The sequence below is a fragment of the Leptosomus discolor genome, chromosome 3 (genome assembly GCF_034619465.1).
Source record: "Leptosomus discolor isolate bLepDis1 chromosome 3, bLepDis1.hap2, whole genome shotgun sequence".
Classification (NCBI taxonomy): Eukaryota; Metazoa; Chordata; class Aves; order Leptosomiformes; family Leptosomidae; genus Leptosomus; species Leptosomus discolor.
In genome coordinates this window covers 83,255,288-83,279,855 of record NC_141393.1, presented here as the reverse complement: position 1 = coordinate 83,279,855, position 24,568 = coordinate 83,255,288, and the positions used below count along the sequence as shown (strand labels likewise).

Genomic DNA, 24,568 nt, shown 5'->3' with positions numbered 1-24,568 from the left:
TCAGATTCTTTTCGATGGCTGTTACAGTTTTACTTTTCTACTACAGTTTTTTAATCATCTCCCTTGTTAAAGGATCAGTTACATTTGAGACAATAAATAGTATACTTTACAATAAATAATATTCAAGTCAAAGTATTGTACTTACAAAATAATATAACACTGTAATAGGATCTTCAAGATCAATTCCATTTTATATATTCTGCAGCAAAAATAACATTTCTAGTAGGAAGGAATTACTTATAAACCTAGCAAGATCTACACATTCACATGTGTGTGTAAACAACTTAACAAGGTTTATTCCAGAAAAGCTATGCTTTTACAGTAGGTTTTCAGCTAAGTGTTATCATAATATGGTAGTAAATATGTAACAGTGCTGATAGTTAGCTCCATCACAAATTTAATTTGGAAAAAAAAAAAAAAAATGGAGTGCCATTATTTACAAAGAAGAGTAACTTCCCTTTTGCTTCACAAGTGACTGTATCTGTGTGTGAACAAAATGTTAGGGCGAGGCATTCCGGATGAACTGCAGCTAAGGTTGGACGAGGATGATTTCATGATGAACAGTGAAGGTCCCGGCAATAAACACCTAGAAAGGACATGAAAAATACAGCAGAGTTTACAGGCAACGTGACATTCCAGAGCAGAAGAATTCGTTGTTCATGCACCGTTACCTTATAATCGCTGTATGCAAGACGTGAGGTACCATCAACATTATCTATAAAACACACAGGGCGTTAGGCACCAGCCAACTCAGGAAACAGATCTAAACTCAGAGAAACTCTTAGCAAAATTTCAAGGTGTTGTGTGAGGATCAAACATCTTTCCAGTCCTTTATGTTTGAAGCAAGAGGAGAAACAAAACCACGGCAGCCTGTGCCACACTATTACCAAAAATTAATACTTCCCCCGTTGTTCTCTGTTGTTATTATAGTATGATTTATTTAATTTAAACTGGGTAAAAACTGCAATTGATGTTAACCAGCTTATAAAAAGTTAAGCTGTAAAAAAAAAAGTTGATTAAAAAACTAGAGATTTTCAGCTTTGGTTTCCAGCTCTAATTCTCTAAAAATAGACACATATTGTCATCACTACTCGAGTAGTAAAGCTACAACCTAGCAAGTCACATCAGTGACTATTTACCTCGTAATTTAAGGCAAGTATATAGCCTGTATTTTATGTGATACTACCAACAACAACTTCTCATATGCCTAATATTCATTCTTAAATCCTTCCATGTTATCATTTCCTAATAGCTAACGGTAGAAGGCATTAGATGAGCACAGCAAGTGTGCAAAAGTAACAGCCACACTAAATCAGAATTTCATCATGAGTTATGTCAACGTTGGGATGGATGAACACCACAGTGTATAAATGATGGCTTAAAAAATCGTTGCATCAGTCTAGCGAATTGTGATGACTGACGATGAGCAAGCGCAACGACCGATCCTACTGACCACACGGACAGAAACAGCGTCACACTGTCCGTGGGAGACAGTCTGTATCAGCCAGGGTACACGTGTGGTTTGTTGCAGCTTCGAGAAAAGCCGTTAGCATAAAAAATTCACCACTGATACATTTTTACAACAATTTACAAAAACCTGAAGTCTGGTTTGGAATGGGTTAGTGGTGAGCTTGACACTTCACTAGTCACCAGACTGAGTCCTGCCTTTGCTTGACGACGCAGTAAAACCCCTAATGCTCCCCCGAGAACACGCCATGTAACAGGAAAGATCATCTAGCGAGCCGTGAGGATCTCGCCATAGATGGTTTTGTGTTGTTTCTTTTAATTTTGTAACACAGGTGAATTTATCAAAATATGAAGTCTGACTCTTTACACAATTTAAATTTTCCCTATTATTTTAAAGAGATTTTGGTGTCGTTTTTGAGCTCTCCTATTGTTTTCTTTACACGTTCAGTTTTGTGAGGGAAAAAAAAATGACATTAATAGACATTTCATTAATACTCCTGTTCATTCTCTTCATGACATCCAGTGGATTTACAGGGAGGAGATGGGATTGAGAACAAATTTGAAAAGTGACAATAGAACTCTGTGGCAGTTTCCATTACCTTTTTTCTCTCTCCCTGCACCAATAAACTCTCCCAGCTAAAGAGGTATCTATGTGTAATCTTTGAAAGTTTCAGTTCCGCAAACGTTTGTTTCAGAAACACAAACAAAACAAACAATTGGTTTGCGCCCAGAAAAAACAAAGTTCTTCAAATCAGATTTTATACAGTCTTGAAACAATTGGCTTCTTGTACATTAATTAAATTATACTCTGGTCTCTTCTTGCACTTCACACAGTTTTACAGAGTGAAGAAAACTATTATTAGCGGTGCAGATTTAAGAACAGAAATCTAGATGAAAAGTGAAATAGTATTGCAGTTCTCCCATTTCTAGAAAAATGGTTCATTAGCTTAGAATTGTGGGGCATAAGGGGCAAGAGCATTTATTTCCATACGTTATCTTCCATTTCACAAATTCAGAATATCACGGTTAACTAGCACACTGCTGTATCCACAGGATAGATGTAACATTTGTGGAGATTCATATAAAAACTCTAACTTTAATCGAGCGGAGTTGTCATGACGCTCCGAAGACAGACTGATATTCAGGATACAGAGGGCTTAGCTTCCCCTAGCCTGTGAAATTCATGAATAAACTTCCATTCGGCATCCACAGAAACACAGAAACTGGAGACGAGAAAGTTCTGTTGGACCGTCCCTTGCGCTGCCTTCCAGTGCAAGCCTGTTAGCTGCAGTAGGTTAGTGCAATCCGAGCAGTCTGAATAGTTTGTGGTTGGTCATGATGAAAAAATTTTCTGCAGTATTAACAGCAAAAGCAATAAAAACTTCAAGACGGAAGATTTTCTAGTCTTAGCTAATCCAAATGACTTTACCATACTCCTGCTAAAGCTCAGTAGATGTTAATATCGAACATGATTTGTTTTGTGGCTAACAGACTTCTACTTTTGCTGTGACCAAACAAATTCAGTTTCTGGTTGGTTTTAAATTATTCAGAGTGCCTTAAGATCCATGTGACAATAACAAAAGGGTTCAGTGTATCAAATAACCAGGCTGAGAGACAGCAAGTAAGCAATTAAGTCATAAAATAAGTTTAACAGATAATATACCAAAGGTTGGCTTTTCACATAATATTTAACTCATAAATCCTGTGAAATAATGCCTGTAAGATGTTTTATATAAACAAAGCATTTGTAAGTTTATATACATAATAATTCAAATTGCCATTATGGACAGAATTTGGGACCTAAGTAATTTGAAACTTACGTTTAATTCTCCATCTACGACTGTTAAATCGCAGATCGTTGGCTCCCACGGCTGGAGCACTTTCAGTAATCCCTGTACTGACAACAGTGTAAGCCCTGTTGTATCCCGGCGGGGAACTAAAGCAGCCAATGGAGAATCGGGTAAGTGCCAAATAATTTTTTTTTACTATATGATGCTGTTTTGCAAGGTTTGAAAATATATTTATGCTCTGTAAGGTGAAATAATGAAACTTTCGATCTGTAGGTTTTGGAAATCAACTTTGCAAAACTGTGCAATACAGTAAATCAGATGGCACTTACCTGACCCTCGGCTGGAGCTGTGCCCCTATAGCATCCCACTGCGAGTGTGAAGCCAGAAGTATCGTACATGTTAGGATACCTCTAGGAATGCAAATCTGGAATCAGAGATTTTGAGGGATCTGAGAAGGGGAAGAAAGGAAATTTTCAGTTCACTTGATGGAAAGCCTGCGCTGCAGCTACTTGGGCAGTAGGCAATCAAGACTTTTAAGTGTAGTTTCACACCAAATGTGTATATCTAGTCTTCTTTTAGTAGCACTTCCTCAGTGGGCTAGAGAGATTAGAAGGAAAGAAACTCAGGATCAAGGGAAATATTGGGGGAGTTGCCTTTTTTTTTTTTTTTTTAAATGCAGAGTGAACTAGGCTTAAAGAGAAGTGTAGAGGCAGCAACACAGACTGAAACCTGTTCCAGTATTACCCTTTATACTCCTAATTTAGGAAGAGAATACCGAAAGGTGTACCTTGTATCATCCCAGTGGGGGCTAACCCCAGTTGGGGATCCTCTCGAGTCTGAGGAGTACTTGTAAACCACCAGCAGGCAGTGTTTGCAGAGCTGTACTACTCGTTGGCAGCACTGGAGCTGCTCAGGAGTCACCACCTCTGAGCTTTTACTGAATATGGTTTCCCAAGAGCTCCTGTTACGGAAAAAGACACAACTTCAGGTTTCCTGTCACAAACTGCAATCTGAGAGCTTTACTGCTTTTTATCAGATTTAACAATAGAGGCACAAGACAAAAAAAAAAAAAAGCACAACCTTGCCTGTTTACAGGAAAATTCTATGCTGTTTAGCACAAATGCTGGCAGATGCTGAGTCCAAACCATAAATTAAGAAGTTAATCTTCACACGTGAAATGTCCACAGCCATTTTTCACTTGGTTTGTTCCCTGGAGCGTTTATAGGGCCATTATTTAGCTTTAGCACATAAAGATTTACTGTCACGTAATTGTGTATGTATCTTACAACAGGAATAACAAAAACCACTTCTTATTTTTAACAGGCTACTACTCCCTGAATGCGAATGAGATGTGATATTAAAGGAATTAATAACATTAATAAATTAGCTAAATGTCTACGCAGCATGATAATACTCTTCTTCTAATTTAAGTACATGATACTATGAAACAAATATGAAATTAATTTAAAGGAGATTAGTGTGTGCTCTGTTTCCTTATCCAAATAATCATACGAGGAGAGTTTCTCAGTTTATTCATTCAAATACTACTTATTATCCCATCTGGTCACACGGGGTTGGTCTACAATTAAGTGCTACTTGCAAAGTGCATCCATAGAAGCATTCCTTTTTGAAATGCAGACCACCGTGCTTCTGTTGCCTCAAAAAGCCATTTCTCTTTCGGAAAAAAACCCCAAACCCTACCCTAGCAATACAAACCAGGTACCTTTTACCACAGAAGATGACAATAGTTCACCTCAACCCTCCTGTTTGTGCAGAATTCTGATCCGATTACAGGCCATTACATCTCTTTTAAAGGCAACATGGTCCCTGTGAAGACTGTTTCTTGGTCAAAACATTATCCAGTAGCACAGATGGTTTGTAAGCTTGAGGGGTTTTGTTTGTTTATGAAAGCAGCACTTCATAGAGTGAGGAAAATTTGCTGCATCTGGCTTCAACATAGCACCCAGGATGATTTAGCCCTGTCCACTGAGATCAGCAGTAGATGTCACAACCCTGGCGTAGGAAGTTTGTCCTTAAAACGACATCACAGCACCAGCAAGCTTACTTCTGCCTAGTGAGATTTTTCAAATTGCACTGTATTAGGATGGAATTTGAACACTCAGGACTAAAAGACAAACTGCATGTGCAGCTCACTGATTTTTCAGCCTGGCTCCTCAGTCCAGATGACAGGTTCCAGCGGAAACCGTTGCGTCCTATGGAATTTCCACAGCACACGTAATTTTCGAGTGACATGAGCATTTCTCCTTCGTTATTCTCCATAAAATAAATTGTTTAAGAAATACTGTTTATAAGGCATCAAAACTGTTTCATTTTGTAAACAGAGTACGAATTCTACTACTTCTCGTAAACAGAGAACGATTCCACTACTCGAAGAGCTACTATTTTCTTTAATGTATTTTACTTAATATTGCTTCCTGTCTGGGAGCTTTCCACACGCATTTTCACATGGAAATTAATCGATGGTGTTCATTCTTTCCTCGTGAAGTCACGTGATGGTTGATAGAAAGCGGCAAGATGAAGTTCTACGTATTACATTTGTTCAACAGATTCACAGTGCTACACATATTTATATTCTAATTCAATCCATAAATCTCCACAACCCTGTGGAAGAAACTCTCCTGACAAACTCCTTAAGTTCTGGGCTTTGAGGTCTGTGATTACTTCGCTAGAGTTAGGAGGGATTTCATCAGCGAAGACTAATATGTGGCCTGCTGTAACTATGGCCGATGATGAACACAGTGGTATAGAGTTACCCTAATAACAGTGAGTGAGATTTGGAAATACATATGTGAACTTTACTGAGCTTTCATATAAACGTGCCTGTGCAGCCTCCTCCATGTGCTACACAGGTTCAGTTCATACTCCCTTATACTGCAGTTAACAGGGATCAGGGTACTGTTGCCTAAGGAAGCTTAATTTGCTGTGCTGTAACTTTAGTTTCCACACATTAGTAAGAAATCAGAGTCCTCACCAGCTCCAGAAATGAGTATTACGCTTGATTGTGCAATATTGTCAGCGACGTGTATTCTCTTTATAACCATCTGAAGTAAAATGGTTCTATCAGTTCTCCATTATTAATTTCAATTGTTTATTAAATAGTAAAACAAATGTAGCTTTATGAAACCACCTACATCCCGGTTATTTCACGAAGGTTTTCGTTGTTCCTAGAATAGGATATACCTAGTGGAGACCAGCGAGAGGAAACCTTAAGCTCTGCTCTTCTCCCAAGACATACATCTCTCAAACAAAGCACTATACTCCTCAATATATCATCACATACCTATGTGGTTTCCAAATTAGCACACTAATACCCCTTCCCGACAAGTTCCCCCAAATGCCACACGTGCCCTATGTTTATTCCAACCTGTTCTTTAAAACGGCACAGCGAACTGTGAGGAAGAGTGATGAGGAGTTGGCCCCTCTGCTACAGAGGGGCTGCCACCAGTTCGCTGCTGTGGAGGACATGCCAGGAAGGATGCTTGTACCTGGACAAACCTCATACTGGGAAGGTACCAACAGCTTTTCTGTTTTCTTCTGTGAATTCCCTATCAAGTATACTACATGCAGGGTCATCTCCACACCTACTGGAGATCTATAGATTACTTCTACAGTATTTTTAGAATCTTTTACATGGCAGCTCCTCTTACAAGGAAGTGGATCTTTGTCAAGAATTTAGCTCCTCTTTGGAGTCAGCCGAGTCTTGCTCTGCACTACTCTTCATTGAACGGTTCTGCTGGCTCAAAGACTCTCCTCCCGAGCACTGGGAGCAGCAGTGTTGTTCAAAGGTTTTGAACAAAAACATTCTTTGTAGAGAAAAACAATCTAAAACGAAAATTTTCATGTACATCAGAAGATTTGCAACACTAAAATTCACAATAATAACAGCGTTATTAAAATGGAAGGGAAGTATAATATTTTATGACAACAAAAACTGAGCTTGGACTCAAGACGTCACACACCTCTGCTGGCATGAAGAAGGGACCCTGCAGCATTTTTATTTAAAAAAAAAAAAAGTTTCAGATTGGAAACACAGAAATCTTCTCTCCCCCTACTTCAATTTTCGGAGCGTGCCACATTCCCAATACCTACCTCTAGGCAAATCTTAAGGCTGACATTATCTGCATGTTCCCACGGCCCATCTCAGTGGAAAAAAAAGCGTGAAGACTCCTAACAGCTTGCACAACCACACCAAGCCTTCAGCAGTGAGAAGATAATGGTAAAAAAAACCCAAAAAACTGATGACCTTTTGGATGCTCTCAGGTCCCTCTTCTCCTTGTTATCCATTTTGTTGGGAAACAATTAACACGTGCGTTACCTGCTTCTCTACACATGACAAATGGCTCTGTGTGAGGAACATACTGACCTGATTTATTTGAACATGCCCCTCCCATTCTTTATACATTGTACATACAGAGAAAATGCCTTTTTGTATGCAATATATCTAATAATTAAACATTTGTATTCTTATTTTATGAAGAAATTGGAGGGGGCACATGTGTATTTTATACCTATGATCTGATCCTCCACGCCTATCCTTACACAAAAGGCTTCGATTTCAGGAATGTAGATTTTGAAGTGTAGGCTATTGAACTTTCAATATACGGCCTGATCTATTTACCCCCCACAGAAAACTTGTATTTGCTACCCAAACCAAAAACATCTGCTTACCTCACTGTGGACTTTTCCTATTCTGCATATACTTCAATTCCCACCCGTGTGGGAAACAGTGTATGTAATTAAGCACAGAAATTTGAACTCATTATTTGTAAAGCACAGAGCTGACCCTGCGTTTGGCATGAGGCGTCAGCTGCACTCGTGACTGAATTCTTCCCTTGTAAGTCTGGAGCTCAAATAGATGTGACAATGACTTCTGTGGATGGTAAGCCCACATGTGACACTTATATTGGTCTGGCCTCAAAATTGTGCACCATGCAATGAAAGAGTTGACCTAAAGTTCAGATATTTCTCTTAGGTTATTGTATTTGTAAATACGTTACTAAATGTCCGATTCCATCACTGAAATGGTTGGCCTACATTAGTAGATGTCTAATTATACTCTATCTTTAGGTGGTTTTAAAACAAGTTCAATGTATTACAGCATCCTCTCAAACGAAAATGAGCCACAAGCCAGCATTGACTGCGATCGTGAAGTTACAAAGATGACTAAGGTAAGAAAACCAGGCTTACCCTGAATGACAGAAACAGTTCCACAGGCCTTGACCGTGGCTCCAAAGTAAGCGATTAAATACACGGTTAAAGAGACGGTACAGCTGTAAGTTTTCAACGTCTGGAGCCTTCCAGACACGCTGTAGCACTGCACGAACGCTTGTCTTGACTATATCCAAAACCTAGGAAGGAATATTCCAAGGAAATCAAAGCAAAAGCATATTGCAAAACCCAAACCCAACTGTTCGCTGATTCACTGCGCGCACGCACACACAACACACACGCACAGATGACTGCGGAGCTATAAATTCCCGCAGATGTCTGTGTTTCATTTCTGTGCATTCATCAGCAAACTTTCATGATACGCTTTTTATGTCAATAACGTTTTGCAAAGCCAAATCAAAATATTTTATTTTTATTACAGAAAAGTTCATTTCTGATTTTTTTCAGTCTGTTCAATACTAGCTCGTTTAAACGACAAAAAGAGTCTAAAAAGAAACAAAATGGACACAATTACAGACTAGAAGCAACATAATTAACAACCCAAATATCATATATTTGGAGATTATCCCTTTTCCTTTTCTCACTCCCTTTTAAAACACCATCTATTTTATAAAGAACTAAAACGTCCTGAAAAGCTACAAACAGCTTCTGGCTTACTGTCTGTTTAAGCTCAGCATTACCCTAAATCAAACCATTTTAGTTTACCTTTCACGCAGGAAACAGCGTAGTGAAACCAACACGTAAGGAAAATAATCAGCAAGATATTTAAAATCGCAATATTTATAGAAATGCAACGGATTTATTAGATACAGACCATGTTTCAATGCAAGTGTGTAAAGATATGGTGAAGAAAACGCCGAGCTGCATTCAGCCTAGACGGAGTTTTACCCAGTGAGTCTCAGCGACTCAGCCCACGCACACACTTACAGGCAGTCGTGCGTCCAACTCATCCGAGCCCTCTCGGACACACCTTTGCCCATCCCACTGAACTGGGACACGGGAGGTGGGATCCGTCTTGCCTGCCCCTTAAACATCTGTCCGTTCTCCAAAGTCAGGCCTCTGGGTTCCCTCCCCAACCACTGGAGAGAAACAGGCTCCAGAGCGTCCTGGCTTCTTTTAGATACCATCAGTAAGACTGGGATTAGTTCTGGGACCAAAGTAGTATTCAGGCCCCACGCTGGCACGCTGGGCAGTGTAAAACCTGTCCTAAAAAAAAGCCTATGGTGCATGTGACCTGTTATCCAAAGAGTCAGCTGAATCCACGTGATTTCCTGTAAAGGAAACACTCTGCCTCTCACAAAACCGAAAAAACAGCCAGGCTCAAGTGGGTGCTGAGCAGGTGGAGGTGTTTCTTTATTTGGTAGATTTTCCCAATGAGAAGGTCCGATACTTTCCCAGGCATCTTTCAGATACCTACGACAACCCAATTCGCACGAATGAACCACCTGACTCTCAGAAAGTCAAGGAGGCTTAGCAGAACAGTCAAGTATGGAAGCATGGTGTAGAACTGCAATTTTTTGGTCCTGCACAACAAGCTGTTGTTTATAAATAGTCTGCTGAGACGTGATGAAGGACACAAAGCCCAAATAAACGAAATGCCTGCAACAGCACAATGAAGCTGCATAGTAAAGAGTAATGCTTAACGGGTAGAAAATCTATAGATACCTAATAATGGCAGCCTCGCTGACGGATGTCATTTCTATGTTATTCAAGCTCATTTTTTGAAGACCTAGGATTCGTCTGCATGAATAGGTCCTGCACTAATTCCATGCACATAATAACCCAACGCAGCTACAATGCCGCCCTCTCCGTTGAGAACCTTTATGAACGCGGGAGCCTAACGCACTAAAACCCAGACCTGTGGACTCTTCCTCCTAAAGAGCGAGGTAGAAAGAGAGGTAAATTATAACCTAAGGATGGTGATCTTGTTTAGTGACTGCAGGAGCTACGCCCCGGGTTTTGACTGCCCCACGCTTGGGGAATGGCTCCCGATTTCCCGACATTCCCTTCGCAGCGCTACCCTCCTGTCTTAACGCTGCTCAAGCAGCCTTTTCCTCGTGTCTTCCCTGACACGGGTTTTCCCACACACCTGGCCAGAAGCTGTGCTCCTATACACCCATCTGAACCAACTCGGTCCCTAACTACGTGAAGGAACCATACATCTCCTCACAATGTCACACTGACCAATAGTAATTTATCTCCCTGTCTAAAACAGAGCAATTCCCCTCCGTCTAGATTCTCTCACTAGTCCAAAAGCCATCAGCTAAGAACTAGGATGCCTGTGTAGAGGTTTTTCTTTTACTTTAGCACCTGGAGTGGAAGAAAACTAAGGACTGAACCTTGCATCGTAAAGCAAGCCGCAGACTGCCCGGTACTCTAGAAGAAAAAAAGCTTCCTTGCTGTTTTTTACGGTGTGGTTATTGCCAATATGCCAGAGGGGAAAACGTCCCGGTTAATTGTTCTTAATGTGCAAACATGGCCTCAATCATCCATTTAAGAAAAGAGACAAGGCATTGCACAAGAGCTGGAACTTCATGAAACCTACATCCTCATTTTTCTAAGTTAATTTCCCTAGTTTGCCTTCACCTTTCTGTTTACTTTAATTTAGGTCATTTACTCTAACATAACCAATTTTCTGGGTGTAACAGAACAAGATGTTATGAAAGAGCATATCCAAAACCCTCTGGTAACCATCAAAATACTTTGAAAGAAATTAAGTAAAGCGATGTAACACGAAGCAGTCGCAACTCCTCCCATACAAAACTCTCTTTTTCCTAAAAGTCTTGGGAGACTAAATTTCATTTTAGCGCACATTGATTTCATCGGTTTTCTCTCAACTTGCTTCTAAACGCCTCTTGTACCTCTGCTGCAATGCCAGAATATTACACACTAAGAATATGAGCAGAAGTTTAATTTCTCGACATCATGCTGAATAATTGTTAAGCAAATATAGCTGTCAGGGATGAACACTGTGAAACCTAGTACATTGCCCAGGCATTTTCTTCTGGTGTGTTAGAATCTCCCCGTAAGTACAGTGAAGGGGACGGGGTTTCTGTTTTGTATTTCGCAAAGTTGCAGAAGGTACCTTTGAGACGGATTTCTTCCTTGCATAAATATTCTCCACCTTGAGCTCGCTTCTCCTTTACACACTTCATCGGAATATAAACCATACTTCTTTCAAATCAACAAAACCTTACACATTTGGCAGTCCTCAGCTGCAGTGTCATTGTCAAAGTTAATCCGTTTTTATAAACTAGCCTTCTAAGAATAACTATCTGATTGCTTGAAGGGATTGAGGTTAAAAGCAGTCAGAAAAAAAAAAGGGTAAATCATTTCCAGTGCAAGCAAAGATGAAGGGCCCACTAGTGCTTCAGGAATTATAACTCTCCTAAGTTGGAAAAGATGTCCTCACACGAACAGCAAAGAAATCCGCATTTCTGACCGTGCACTTTTTGCCAATAACGACCTGGCAGATCCTCCTGCCTCTGTACGTGTGCCCTTGGTTTCACACGACCGTCAGTCGAATCAAGGACAGAACCACCCTTTATTGTGGGCTTTCTGACGGTTGCTTAAAGGAGAAAATCCTAATTCATAACAATGTCGATAATCTTTGCTTGGCAGGTCTATTTTTTCATTCAACATTATCTGTTGTAATAGCGGGGGTCAACGACTCAGATAACCAAGTGCAACATCACTAACTCTAATGGAGCTTTCATGTCTGGTCCGAAACTGCTGACTGGTTTATCCCTTATCAATCAAACCTGCTGAATCAATACACTTCTAAGAACGTTTGCTGAAACTTCAGTACGTAAGCACTAATCATTTATTTGTTTGCATTCCTTTCCACAGACTAAATTTTTAAGAAATTGGTTTTGAAATTCCATTCCAGGATAATTATGCTCGTCTAAATATGGAGCAACATAATTTCCTGCAATGGAATTAATTCATAGTTAGTATTAATAGCCAGTATTTTAGCATCTCAAGTCACTCCCAGCTACTGCTAAACACCAGCAGAAACACTGCTATGCGTCTGCTTCAGACAATCTTCAGAAAATTAAATAGATGTCACTTACTTTTCGTTGCTTTACAGAATCCAGTTTTACCAACCAGTAAGACGCCACTTTTGTTTTATGGTACTTCCAATTATCCATAATCTGGAGTCGTTGCAAAACATAAAATAAAAGAAACGCACGTAAAAGCCACAGAAAACTAGCATTTTGTTCATGAGCATTCCTAACGCTAGAAAGTGCGAACATCGAAAAGACTTCCGTGAAAAGAACCGTTCTCTAAAAGAAATAGAAAAACATTTGCAAATTTACATGGGGGAACGTCTGCAGAGATGTGTACAATCTGTTAGTTAAATCCTACCCTCTTTGCCACCTGATTCTGACAGTTATACACCACAAAGCAGGGAGAAACTTGTCTTGGCCGACTCAGCTCAGATTCCTTGATCACAACAGTAAGTTCAATTATGCACGACTGTTAATCGATTTAAATGGTGAGGATTTTTGCTGCATAAAGGACATCAGACATACCTTGGAAACATCCTTTCTATAAATGGTCATATACTCTTCTTTTATGATGTCTAAGTGCTACCAAAATAGCTCAAGCTGTGAACGTACAGTTTTATTTTCATTTTGTTATTTTATCTTCCTATTCTACTCCAGATCTACAACAAGTTCTGCCTCACTGACAACTAATATACCATTACTTGTTTCCTTCCTTGATGAAACATGATTTCCCCATCAGAACCTGGTTAAGGCCAGATGCATTTATAAAAGAATTCTGCAACAAGAAAGCGCATTTATAACCACGCTGACGTTGCATGAGAAAGCACCACTAGATGGAGTGCAAACACCCCCCACCCCCCCATACGGACGTAAATGCACACACGCTCTCACGTCCGAAGGAGAAAATTTAATGAAGCATTTTATTTCTGCTCCTAGGATGGGAAACTCAATATGCCAGTTAGGAATGCTATCTCCCAGAATCGCCCAAATCAGCCATCATTACAGGAGATTTCCTTTCCCCTGCGAGGTAGTCGCACACATTACTGGAGACGTAATCAACATTTTGGAAGCTCACAGAGCAAAGGACGTTTCCAGCTGGAGAATGAATTAGATGAGAATGAATTACATGACTTTTAACACACCGCAGACTGTGATTGCTACATCAGAATACAGGCGTTAATTTAAATTACTAGATCCCTCCATATTTCTGCTTGGACTGAGAAAAGAATTTCTATCTTCTTTTTTTTTCCCTTTTCCAAGCTGATGTTAGTTTCTTTGCACTAGATATTTAAAAGAGGTTTACATACCATGTATTTTCTGCTTACATATTTTAATGTTTTAATTGCCCTTTCGACTGGGCATCGTTTCACATGTCTTTGATACCAAATTGTGAGGCTCGGGACAAGGTTGGGTGTAAAAGAAAGGGTAAAGCTGGCAGACTAGAAGAGCCAAAGAGTGCGACTGGTGCTCTGTATGACTAGCAAACTCCCAGTTTGCCTTGCAGCACAGCACTGAGCTCTCTGGTCTGCCTGTTCGAGAGCGAGTTAAACGCGTCAGGATCTGCACTAACACCACCAGATGAAAGATGAGTTGTAACATTCTTCTTAGCTTACTTAAAAGTTTGAACTTCCTCCACAATGAAAAACGGAATTTTCCTAACCTTCCTGATGGTTTCTCATATATTTTATAAAGACACAGGAATGTTTTCAGTGCTGCTCTTTTAAGGTCAGAAAGTACGCAAAGCTCCAAGCTTTCAAATCCTTTGAATTATCCCGAGTTCTGCAAGTTTCAAGGCCACGGGAGCTCATGAATCATAAATTGTGCTTTCTACTTTCCGTCATTTTAGTGGCCTCCACAGTAAGTGTCCACCCTGCTATTCTTCTTCCTTATTTATAGATACTTACATCTTCTATAATTAACTCCGATTCTTCATCTGTTTTCCCTGGGCACTTCATTCTCATGTCATTGATAATGAGAAGAGTCTCTTTGGTCAAAGCAACTTCTTGCTCTTTTGTTTTCTGTTGCAGCAAAGACTCACTCTGAAAACCAATATGCAGCAGAGGAAAAATTTCAGGCGTGTCATTAGGTCACATCACAAAGACGTTTCCTTGACAAACATACATTGTAAATAGGGTGACGCAAAATAAATTATTAAAGTGTAAAGACGTATCATCTAATACATAACTAATATACACACATATGCCTCCTGTACACCAATGCATCACCATTACTTACAGTTGTCAAGAAATTTGAGAAAAACAGTTCAAATGTAAGTGTGTTTGAAATAGAATAAACAAATATATAGTCAATATTTTCAAGCATAACAAAATATTTTGCTATATGATACGCAATAATGTGGCTGAAATAAAAAGATATCAAATATTTCCAAATCCACTTTTGTTTATAACTACTATAACAATGTGTCTGTAATTCCCAACTGTAAATGGCTTATTGTAAACTTAATTTCCGTACCTTTAGAACATTTGGATCTCAGCAGCCTCCAAAAATGGCAATATACTGCTCTTTTCTTGCCCAAAGGATAGATAAACTAATACTTTATCATGCACAAATGACTTCTTCGGAGTAAGTTACAGTTTATCAATTTTAATTTTATTCTAGCAGTAATATATAGTATATTATTCTTAGTTGCAAAAATAATTATGAACAGAGTTCCATTCACAATACAGTGCTAAATTATGAGTAGTTCTTATCCATTCTGTAAGTAATTTTATTCACATTATTTTAAGAAGCATGACCTAAGCTCTATCACCCAACATAATTGTTCTGCATATCAAGATCATTTCTGTGGTGGAGCTTTCTCAATGAAAAAGAGAGTATGGTTTCTTACTAATGTTAATTTAAGTGAGTAGCCCATTTTTAATGTCAGATGGTAAGAGACTGTTTTTAATCTTTCAGTAATTTGTATTTGATATAAAGTTAATGTGAACAGAAAAATCTATATTAGCCCTGTCTCATTAAACTCTCAGAGTACATCTTGATGATAAAAGGGTACTTTTTAAACTGGAGATAGCTAATGTGATAAAAAATACCTTTAACACGTTGCGGTGAAGACACAATCTTAATGTCTTTCCAATTCTATTAGCTGACTTTAAAGATGGAAAACCATGTTAAGGAGTATTTCACAAGATGTCAGCACACAATTTTAAAAGGATCCTTTTTCATCATTTAGACAAAGCCTCACAGGCAAAACAGACAATGAGCGCTCAACCGGATAAAAATGATGATTAGAGATAGTAAATACTATGAAGCAAGTTAATTAGCGTCACAAAAGGATTTCTCACAATCAAAGCTCACCACAATAGAGAAAGGCTGCAACTACGGGTTAAAAGCACCAATTTGTTTTGCCCCATCTCCAGAGGAATTATTTGGGTGATGAAATATGTAGGTCAGGCACCAAAGCGTGAATGGAAACGCACCGGCACCAGCACACAATACGACACTGAATGAGGTTGGGGCCTGATCCCCGAAAACGCTGCCCAGGGAGAAGCGGGGGTGTCACCCATCCCGCAAACACAAAAGAAGAAGAAGTGCCTGGGCTGGGAAGGAGATACCCAAGAGGACGCCGGCCCGCTCGCAAGTTCAGAAGTGCTTTGTGAAATTACAACCAACCGCACCAATTCTGAACGGCTACGGGTGTTTGATCTATTTGTTCCGTTAATTACTCAGTCTGCCTGAGCCTAAATGCTCATCTGTCTCTGGGACAGGCTTCAAAACGAAAGTTTTATCTTCACTTCAAAAAAATATCATAAAAGATGGCTGCTGAGACAGTTATTGCAGTGGCAAATCCTAAGGATGATGAGAACCATCTATAAATTTTAAACTGTTCACTTTGGAAGAGCAGCTCTACTGCAGTGGTCTAGCATATGCAAAATAGGTACAGTAGGTTGAAAATTAATTACAGCTTCTTCTACAATGGACACCCCTACAAAGTCTTCCTAATACTCTGTCTACCTAATACTAATACCTAAGTCTACCTAAATACTCTGGCACAGTGTATTTACCCTTGGAGTATACGCTGGTTTTGAAATACTGATGTATTTTTGCTAAGATTTGGAAGGTAGGTACACCCTTATTTCAGAACCAGCAGTCTCGAATCATAGACACTTTTTAAGTGAGGTAAAAACTCTTTCTATCTTCAAAAAACTATATTTAGGAGAGAAGGTTTCCCAGTCACAAACCCAAAAAGGTTTCCATTCTCACAAAATGTAGCATCTGTATTGCTGCACCAGAAACACTGCAACACCCCAATTCGCACGCCCTGAGAGTCACATGCGGGTCTACAGACCTCGGAGTTTTGAGTTCCTGTCAAAAGAGCATTGACTGTAGCACCTCAGGTTTCCTGACACTGTGAAAATTAGTACTGTATTTAACGAGTTTTAGGGAAATGGAACGCATTTTGAAGGCAACCGCTGTGTTAACTCACCCCCGAAGAGTGCATAGTTCCCAAGCTGGGCGTTTGAGAGACTCTGGCCGAAGATGGGCTACGATTTAAAGAATGAGACCTGTTGACTGAGGACGCACGCTGGATTTGCAGGGGCGCTTTGGCGGAAAAGGGACGCGGCTCAGCCGCCTGTGACTGCGTCGTCAGTACTGATATCGAACGAGGGCAGCTTACAGAACGCCGTATTGGACCTGCGGGTGACGTGGGCGATGAAGGTGACGGAGATTTTATATTTTTAATCGAAGGTTTCCAGTTCATTCTGCCTGCAGACAAATTAAATGAATGATGTCATTACTTATTATCCTCTTAACGCCCGTTTTTCAGTCTCTAACTACCAACGTGTATGACCAGCACGGGCGCACATACCTTGTACTATAACGTACGCTGACTAACAACCATATAGGCAGCAGGCAGTCGTATCAGATCCCCCACTTGCACATACTTTACAAGCTCTGTAAGAACAGTTATTTCTTCCTCATCGTCAGCTTTAATCAGGTAGCCTCCCGTCCTCTCTAACATGCACTAGGTTTATGACAGACTGCGTATGCCTTTTAGGTCAAAAAGTATGTGGCTACCGCGCGTGGCTTCCCGACTGTAAGATGACGGACGCAGGAGGGAAATTTGGTCGGTAGGGTCCCGTATTTGCAGACCCAGTCTCCCTCATCTGCTCCTACATACAGGTTTTAAACTCAGTCTTTTGCTAAATAAAGGATGCTGCTATGAAAAACAAACACTTCAGAAGCAGCGTTCTAGGTGTGCAATTACACGATGAAATTCTTTGAGACGATACACCGCTAAAACGAAAAATGACATGCTCCATCTCCCGTGTTCAAGAGCACATGTTCGCACCAATGCTCTGCAGCAAGCCAGAAAGCAATCACCAAAAAAACCTCTGCAGGGGATCTCGTCTGGAATACATTACCTTCTGTATGTCTCTGGATACATTTCCTTATCCTTTCTATATTCCAGCAAATTCAAGCTTAGTTAAGACCACCTTTTACAGGGAAAAAATAACAATTTGCTCAAAAAAAAAACCCCTAAGAGCAAAAAGGAACACGCCCACCGTTTCCAAGTGTAGCCCAGGTGTACTTTTCTCTTTAGTATTCTTGGCAAAAGAATATTCATTTTTTCCTTTTTGTAAAATTCATTTTCATTAATTTAGAAATATTTTCAAGAAGACGAAACAAGCAAACCAGTGTTTAACCCTGAGTTACCAATGTTGATTCATTCTAAAATACTGAAGCACTTTATATAATTCATTTGGAAAAGTGATCACTTAACTTACCTGATCGTTCCAAAGATTTGTATTTATTTTCTTCAAGATCATATGAAACTTTTTTCTCTTTTTTTTCATTGTGATCTTCCTTTTCAGTTTCTTCTCCCGATTCTGACATGCTGCTACCGCTATCACAGCTACTGTCACTGTTGTAGTTCTTAAGTTTTCTTAAGAGCTGTGCACTTTCTGGCATTGAACACAAGGGCTAAAGCACACACACAAAAAAAAAAAAGGCAAAAATAAAAATTAAAAATTAAAAAAGAAAAGGGAAAAAAAAAGAAAACACACCCAAGAAATTGAATTCCTTCATAATCCCAAAAGAACACTAGGTCTTTGATTCAGGCAGGTTCATCTGTACTTATCCAAACCCTCCCAAATTAGATTGGAAGTTTCTCCTTAATTTTAGAATAAATGCTTAAATATTTCCTTAAATCCACTACACAGTAATCCTCATCTTCCTCACATGAAGAGCAGCATAACATAGTAAGGGGAAAAAAAAAAAATATATTTTGTTTCAAGTATGACTTACACCAGACACATTGAGTTACAGTTTGAAATCATACATCAAGTGATCCAGAATACCATTTACAGGGGGTTTCAATCCCTCGCTGATGTTTGCAATAACTGAAGCTACAGTTTAACAACGATCAAGGGGAGGTAAAGAAATACATCAAGGAACTTTGGCTGGAATACTTCTGAAAGAGAAAGTGATTCCTCCACAGCCTGCAGAAAGCAGAAACTGGAAGAACATGGCAAGCAATGCCAGGTGTATTTGGGGGCCCACACGCACACGGGATTCGGTGTCGTTTGGTAATTAGTCTTGTGCTATTACCAAGGATACTGTGAGACAACAATCAAAGAGCAGCAGACAAACTGGTGCAAGAACAGAGACTGCAAATGAAATTTTTTTATTTTACCATCTACCAGCAGACAAACAAAAAAAAATACAATCTCCTTCATTCTATCTGTTATCCTAAGGCGGCTCCTGCGGTCACTTTTTTTTCCCTACACATTTTCTTTTCAGTAACTCCCAGCTACAAGAAGCTATGGTGATGGCCTCATCCTCCTAGTCAGCTAATACCACAATTAAAACTCAGATTTGAAAAAAATTAATATCAATTAATACCATAATTTCTGAATGTATTGTGGGTCAGAGTGAAATAGAAGAACTCTCAGGATGAATTTAAATTGCCCTATTATCTCAGCAGAATGTAATGCCCCCAGATTTATCGTAAAGGGCAACAGAGAAAAGCCCCAAAGATATTGTTCTGGCAAGATACACTTTATAACTAAACATACACTCCCTCAACTTCTATTCCAGCCAAGGAAGGAAAGAGATTTCTGCCCCTAACTTAAAAGCGACAGCGTGTTTATGCAAGCCCAAGCTGTTAGACCAGATAAGGAAGAGCTGAAGAAGAATATTCCATTGAGGAGAGCCCAGGCAATTGTTCAATTACGCAAAGAATGTTTTTGATATCTATCTACCTGCCAAAAGGACAAATTAAGGTGCCTCAACACTTATTGCTTTCTCAGAAATAGCTCTGCTAATCACGAAATGCTGTGTGTCATGGAGATATATTGATCAGACATTCCTGATCAGCTATACAAGGTGCAATAAGCATTTCCAATCAAAACTCACAGGGGCTTTCTACATCCTGTGCGTGTTCCTCACACATTCTACACTAAACAATAAGAATATCCTGACCAACACTTCACATCAATTAAAAAATAATAAAAAAAAAAGGTCAAAGAAATGACAAAAAGGAATAATGACAAATAATAGCTAGATCTGGTTTAAACTGACCTCTTAAAATAAGAGATATTTAATTGCTTCGCAATTCTAATCACCTTGATTTCCCCTTACACTAACCTGATTTTTCTTTGATTAAACTCATCTGATTTTATAGCAGAATAAAAATAAAATTGCTCCTATCCTCGAAAATATGTTATTTTATTTCCTCGGTTCTTTTTGCTGCACAAGGAGGTGCCATGTAACAAACCTGAGGAAATCCTGCAGTGTGTAAGTAGAAGGTGCCCTCTAGAGGCTACAAATACACCAGACATTTCCAGAACCTATTTCTCCGTCTGAGTAGAATTCAGCAATATTTTACTTGCAGGAAAAAATGCCTTCGTTCTGGGAAATTTTTGACTCGTTTTCTACTTTGAGCTCCTAATCACGTTCACTTAAAAATAAGGCTGAGATTCTTTACAAATACAGAATAGTTGTTGCTTGCAAAGCTTATTTATACTCACACACCCCTCTACCCCTCAGATACATATATATGTATGTATTATGTACGTATACATGTATATATATATGTTTCTATGTATGTGGAGGATGAGGAGGAAAACACCTCTCTCTCCTGACTATTCCGGCTGTTCTGTATAGAGTTTTTTGAGTCCTGACTGTTCCTTTCTCCAAGGAAGGGAGTGCCCCCAAGGCAGAGCGTCTGACCTCCTAACAGTAGCTCCCGCCAGCAGGCCAGCCTGCGACTTTTAAGGGAGGACAGGGCTTTATGGCCTTCTGAAAGAACCTGTCACGTTGGGTAACGCGATGTGAAAAGTACTGTTCCCTCAGGTTTGGTTTGTCTTGGAACTTGCCTATGTCACTTTTTTGATATGCTAATGGATCTTCATTGCTAGGATTTTATGATTACAAGACGATGAGTTTTACCACTGGATTATTCTCTTACCTGACAGATTGACAGACCATACTAAGTTCTCCTGCTTGCCTCACTCACCAGATTTCTACACAGTATATCTTTAGATACCACAGACCTCAGAGCGGGCCCTTCACTCAGAGGTGGCCTATCAGATGCATGTTACAAGCCACATGCACCTCACCCCTCCCAGGAGAGAGGTGATGCTCTTTTGGTACAAGATACGAGGACCAGCCGCAATGGGCATCTGTCTTTCAAAGGAATAGGATATTATGCAACCAGGGAAGTCTCCAGTCCCATGGTTTCACTGTAGGCATGGTTTAAATAATTGAGAAGTGTATCAGGATCCTAAAAAGATGCAGGAATAGAGATCCTGTATGGCCTGAAGAGTGCACACTGCAAGGAAAAGAAACGATCTCCTTGGATAAACCAGTGAAAAGAAACAATCTCCTTGGATAAACTAGTTTCATTGCCTTCCCGTTTGATTTCATCAGTTTTATGGCAAAAAAATAAAGTGGGGATTTTGGTCATAAGCAATTTTTTGTCTTCTATAAGCACAAACAATATGGTACTGGACAGCAGCTTGTAAGCCACAGAATCCATTTGCCTGCTATAAAAGAAGACCACGTCATGTAGTCTCACTTATAAATTGATCAAACTTCATCTTAAAAGTAGTTAAGAGGGGTTTCTCAATTTGGGCTCAGTCCCTTACTAAATATTTATGGCCTCCAGCGTGGGAATGGCTTGTGTGCAACCAGTGCAGAGAGAGCATAGACCAAATCTGTGTGCATCCAGTCAACCAAAAAGATGCTCTCTGAGGGCTGCTGGGAAAAGACAGGCTTCTGGAAAAAGGAAAAACATGACCGAGATGTTAAACTTGAATTAAGTGACCCTATGTCAAAGAACTGAAAACAAAACCTCAAGGAAAAGAATGTTTATTGAGTGTGTTGCTAGGGCAGACGGATTTTTTTTTTTTTTCCTCTTCTTTAAATGAATCCACCACTGTTAAAGCTCCAGCTCCCAAAATCCCCCTATTTGTAATGAGGTTCCTGCAAATCTATCTTAATTCCAGCTTGGGTATGCAGATCCTCTTTCCAGTATGCACGCCTGTAATAAGATGTAGCTCTTAGGATTCTTGCACATATCTAAAGCACCCCTGCAAGCTCAGGACAACCGTGAGCATTCATTTTGTACAGAAATTCCCAGATTTGTACACCATGTCATCAGAAACACAAAAGGCTGTTAAAAAAAAAGAAAAAAATAATTATGTGCATCCATAAACAAATCCATCAGAGCTCAGGAACATAAATGTAGGCTCTTCTAAGCAGACTTGACCTAAAGTGTTTGCAGGATACAAGAAATATACTTATTTTAGCCAAGCCCAAACCATTTATCTTTACTGGCTTAGAGAGATATGCAGTGTATTTAAGGCAAAGACTTGCATGAACTATGCACACAACCAGAAAGCATTAAGCTAAAAATAATACACATTCACTTTAAAAGCAGATTTTGGATAGGAAACGCATTCCAAGATATTCTGTACAACCGTTTTTGCAAGTAAGCAAGCTACAGATACATCATAATCATAATTAATCCTTTGAGCCTCCACAGCGCCTTTTATCCCATGATCTCAAAGTTCCTTAGTGGCACTAATCGATTCAAGATGAAAGCATTCTTTTGAGATAGGCTATGGATATAAAAATCATTTCACACGTTGAAATCGAGCAATCTCTTGTACAACAGTTGTTGCCATGCACAACAATTGCTCAAAATAGCTTGGAGAGGAAAAGGAGGATCTCATACCCAGTTAAAATTTTAACGGATTTAGTGGGACAAATGGTAGTGATGCTTCTCTTCATATTTCAAAAAAATAAAAAAGGCTCATAACAGTCTGAGGAAGAAAACTTCCACCGGATTCAGCTCACTTAAATTCCCCACTTAAAATTCTCAAGACTACCTCTCTACAGAGTGAAATAAAAAATTGGAATCTAAAAGTCAAATACCTTAGGTCCTCGCTGCCTGGTGCATTTTCCCATTAGTTTTTCATCATCTATTTCACACTGCTCCAGAAGATCCAAAATGTCCTCCTCCTAGAAATGGGAATTTCACTACAATTAATTCAAAGCAGTATATATCCTATCCTTCCAAAATTCAAGCACCAAATGGTAGGAATTTGAAATTACTTGGATTACTAATTCCTGAAATAAAACTATGAATCCCTCCACAGGAGGATATAAAAGCACTTCTTCTGACGCATGCATCTCTGCTTGCAATCAATGTGAAACTGAAAGCTAAAATCAAGTCTTAGCATTTATTAAAGACAAAAGTCCGAAGAAAGGGTTGAACAAAGATTCCTTTAAAACTGCTGGATGATGCCAACTACAAAGACAGGAAATTATTTCTCACGATTTCAAATCCCATTCCCCGGTTATTTTAAATAGAGCCACTTTCCTACTGTCTCTGACTGCCGAAGCAGGCAATCAGGCCGAGTTTTGGGATGCCTTCAACTAGTGGAGCTGGTTTTATGACCTCTCTCGTTCCAGTCCATACCAGTGGATGAATAGGCTGGGGACATTACTGGAGGAAGGAGGAGGCAATTACCAGCTCAAAAGCAGTTTCTGCCAACCTCTGGTTTGGCCAGGGGTAAGGCTGAGGATCAGGGAAATGGTAAAGGAGCTTAAAGCCAGCTGGCCTGCCTCTACCCCGGGTCCACTGCGGTCCACCCAGATTCGAGGATCTGGCCCACAAGCTGCACAAAGAATCATATAAAATGATGGAAACATTATCAAATGCTATTTATTAGCCATCACACATGGTTATTGTGAAACTAATCCACACGGCCATGAATTCCAAGATAAGTAACTCCTAAAGCCAGTAATTCTTGTGCTTCAGTACCTTCATTCCTTTTAAAGGGTTATTCATTTCCCGCTGAAGTGAAGCTGCTCTCCCAGCAAGAAACGTCTGGAAAGCAGTGGCTAACAAACTCTCATACTTTTCAAGTAATGTCTTATCATCAGGAGGGTAAATTCGCCTAAAATATGGGGGGGGAAAAAAAACAGGATTTAAAATAGAAGCTGAGCTGCTTATCACACTAGGAACAAAAGTAATGCAGCTAATTCACAGTCTCTTCTATAATGCATCCACATCCCATCTATAACAACTATATAATATCGTATCATAAAGCATATACTCTGAACATTACTCTCTAAATCCAATTTTAACACAGTGAACACATTCATGTTTAAACCAGCAATTAGCCAGTCAAAAGAGATACCATGCAGGTCATTCCAGAGACGTACCGAAACTCAGTTTTGCCGTGGGTGGGAACGACGCACGCACGTGTGAGTGATTCATGGAATGTTAACAAAATACGGCATGTAAAATTAAGAGCCACAAAATAATTTCTATTAGCAATAAAAGGATGCCAAACAGCGTCAATCTGAACAATTGCTTGGAGAGAATGGGCATGATGTAAATTAAAGATTGAATATGGACTGCACTCGAATGCCAAATCCTCCAAAATAATGAACAGGAAGAAATAAATACTGTAAGGGAAAAAAAAAAGTCTTTCCAGGTACATGGATGTACAGGGTGACTCTGATTTTCCATTAAAGCAGCTATGCCATTATTCTCTAAAATCACAGGGAAGGAGATTATGACAATATGAGAAGCAGGACTTGGTGATTTATTCATGCTCATCAAGCAACAATGGG

The 24,568-nt window shown here is 39.5% G+C and overlaps 1 protein-coding gene across 2 annotated transcripts in view; it reads right to left on the bottom strand.

The window, feature by feature from the left end:
- Positions 1–465: 465 nt before the first annotated feature.
- The window catches only part of TTLL7 (tubulin tyrosine ligase like 7), a 51,139-nt gene continuing 27,036 nt past the window's right edge, over positions 466–24,568 (bottom strand). The window contains exons 12-21 of one of the 2 annotated variants that reach the window (XM_086462880.1): positions 23,751–23,886; positions 22,859–22,945; positions 18,205–18,400; positions 16,902–17,182; positions 15,508–15,564; positions 14,362–14,496; positions 12,521–12,601; positions 8,466–8,626; positions 4,045–4,218; positions 466–586 (exon numbers count right to left, since the gene is read on the bottom strand). In XM_086462880.1, coding sequence (XP_086319006.1) covers positions 466–586; positions 4,045–4,218; positions 8,466–8,626; positions 12,521–12,601; positions 14,362–14,496; positions 15,508–15,564; positions 16,902–17,182; positions 18,205–18,400; positions 22,859–22,945; positions 23,751–23,886 — 1,429 coding nt within the window. The remainder of the gene's footprint in view (positions 587–4,044; positions 4,219–8,465; positions 8,627–12,520; positions 12,602–14,361; positions 14,497–15,507; positions 15,565–16,901; positions 17,183–18,204; positions 18,401–22,858; positions 22,946–23,750; positions 23,887–24,568) is intronic. The other variant, XM_086462882.1, reaches the window with a different exon arrangement.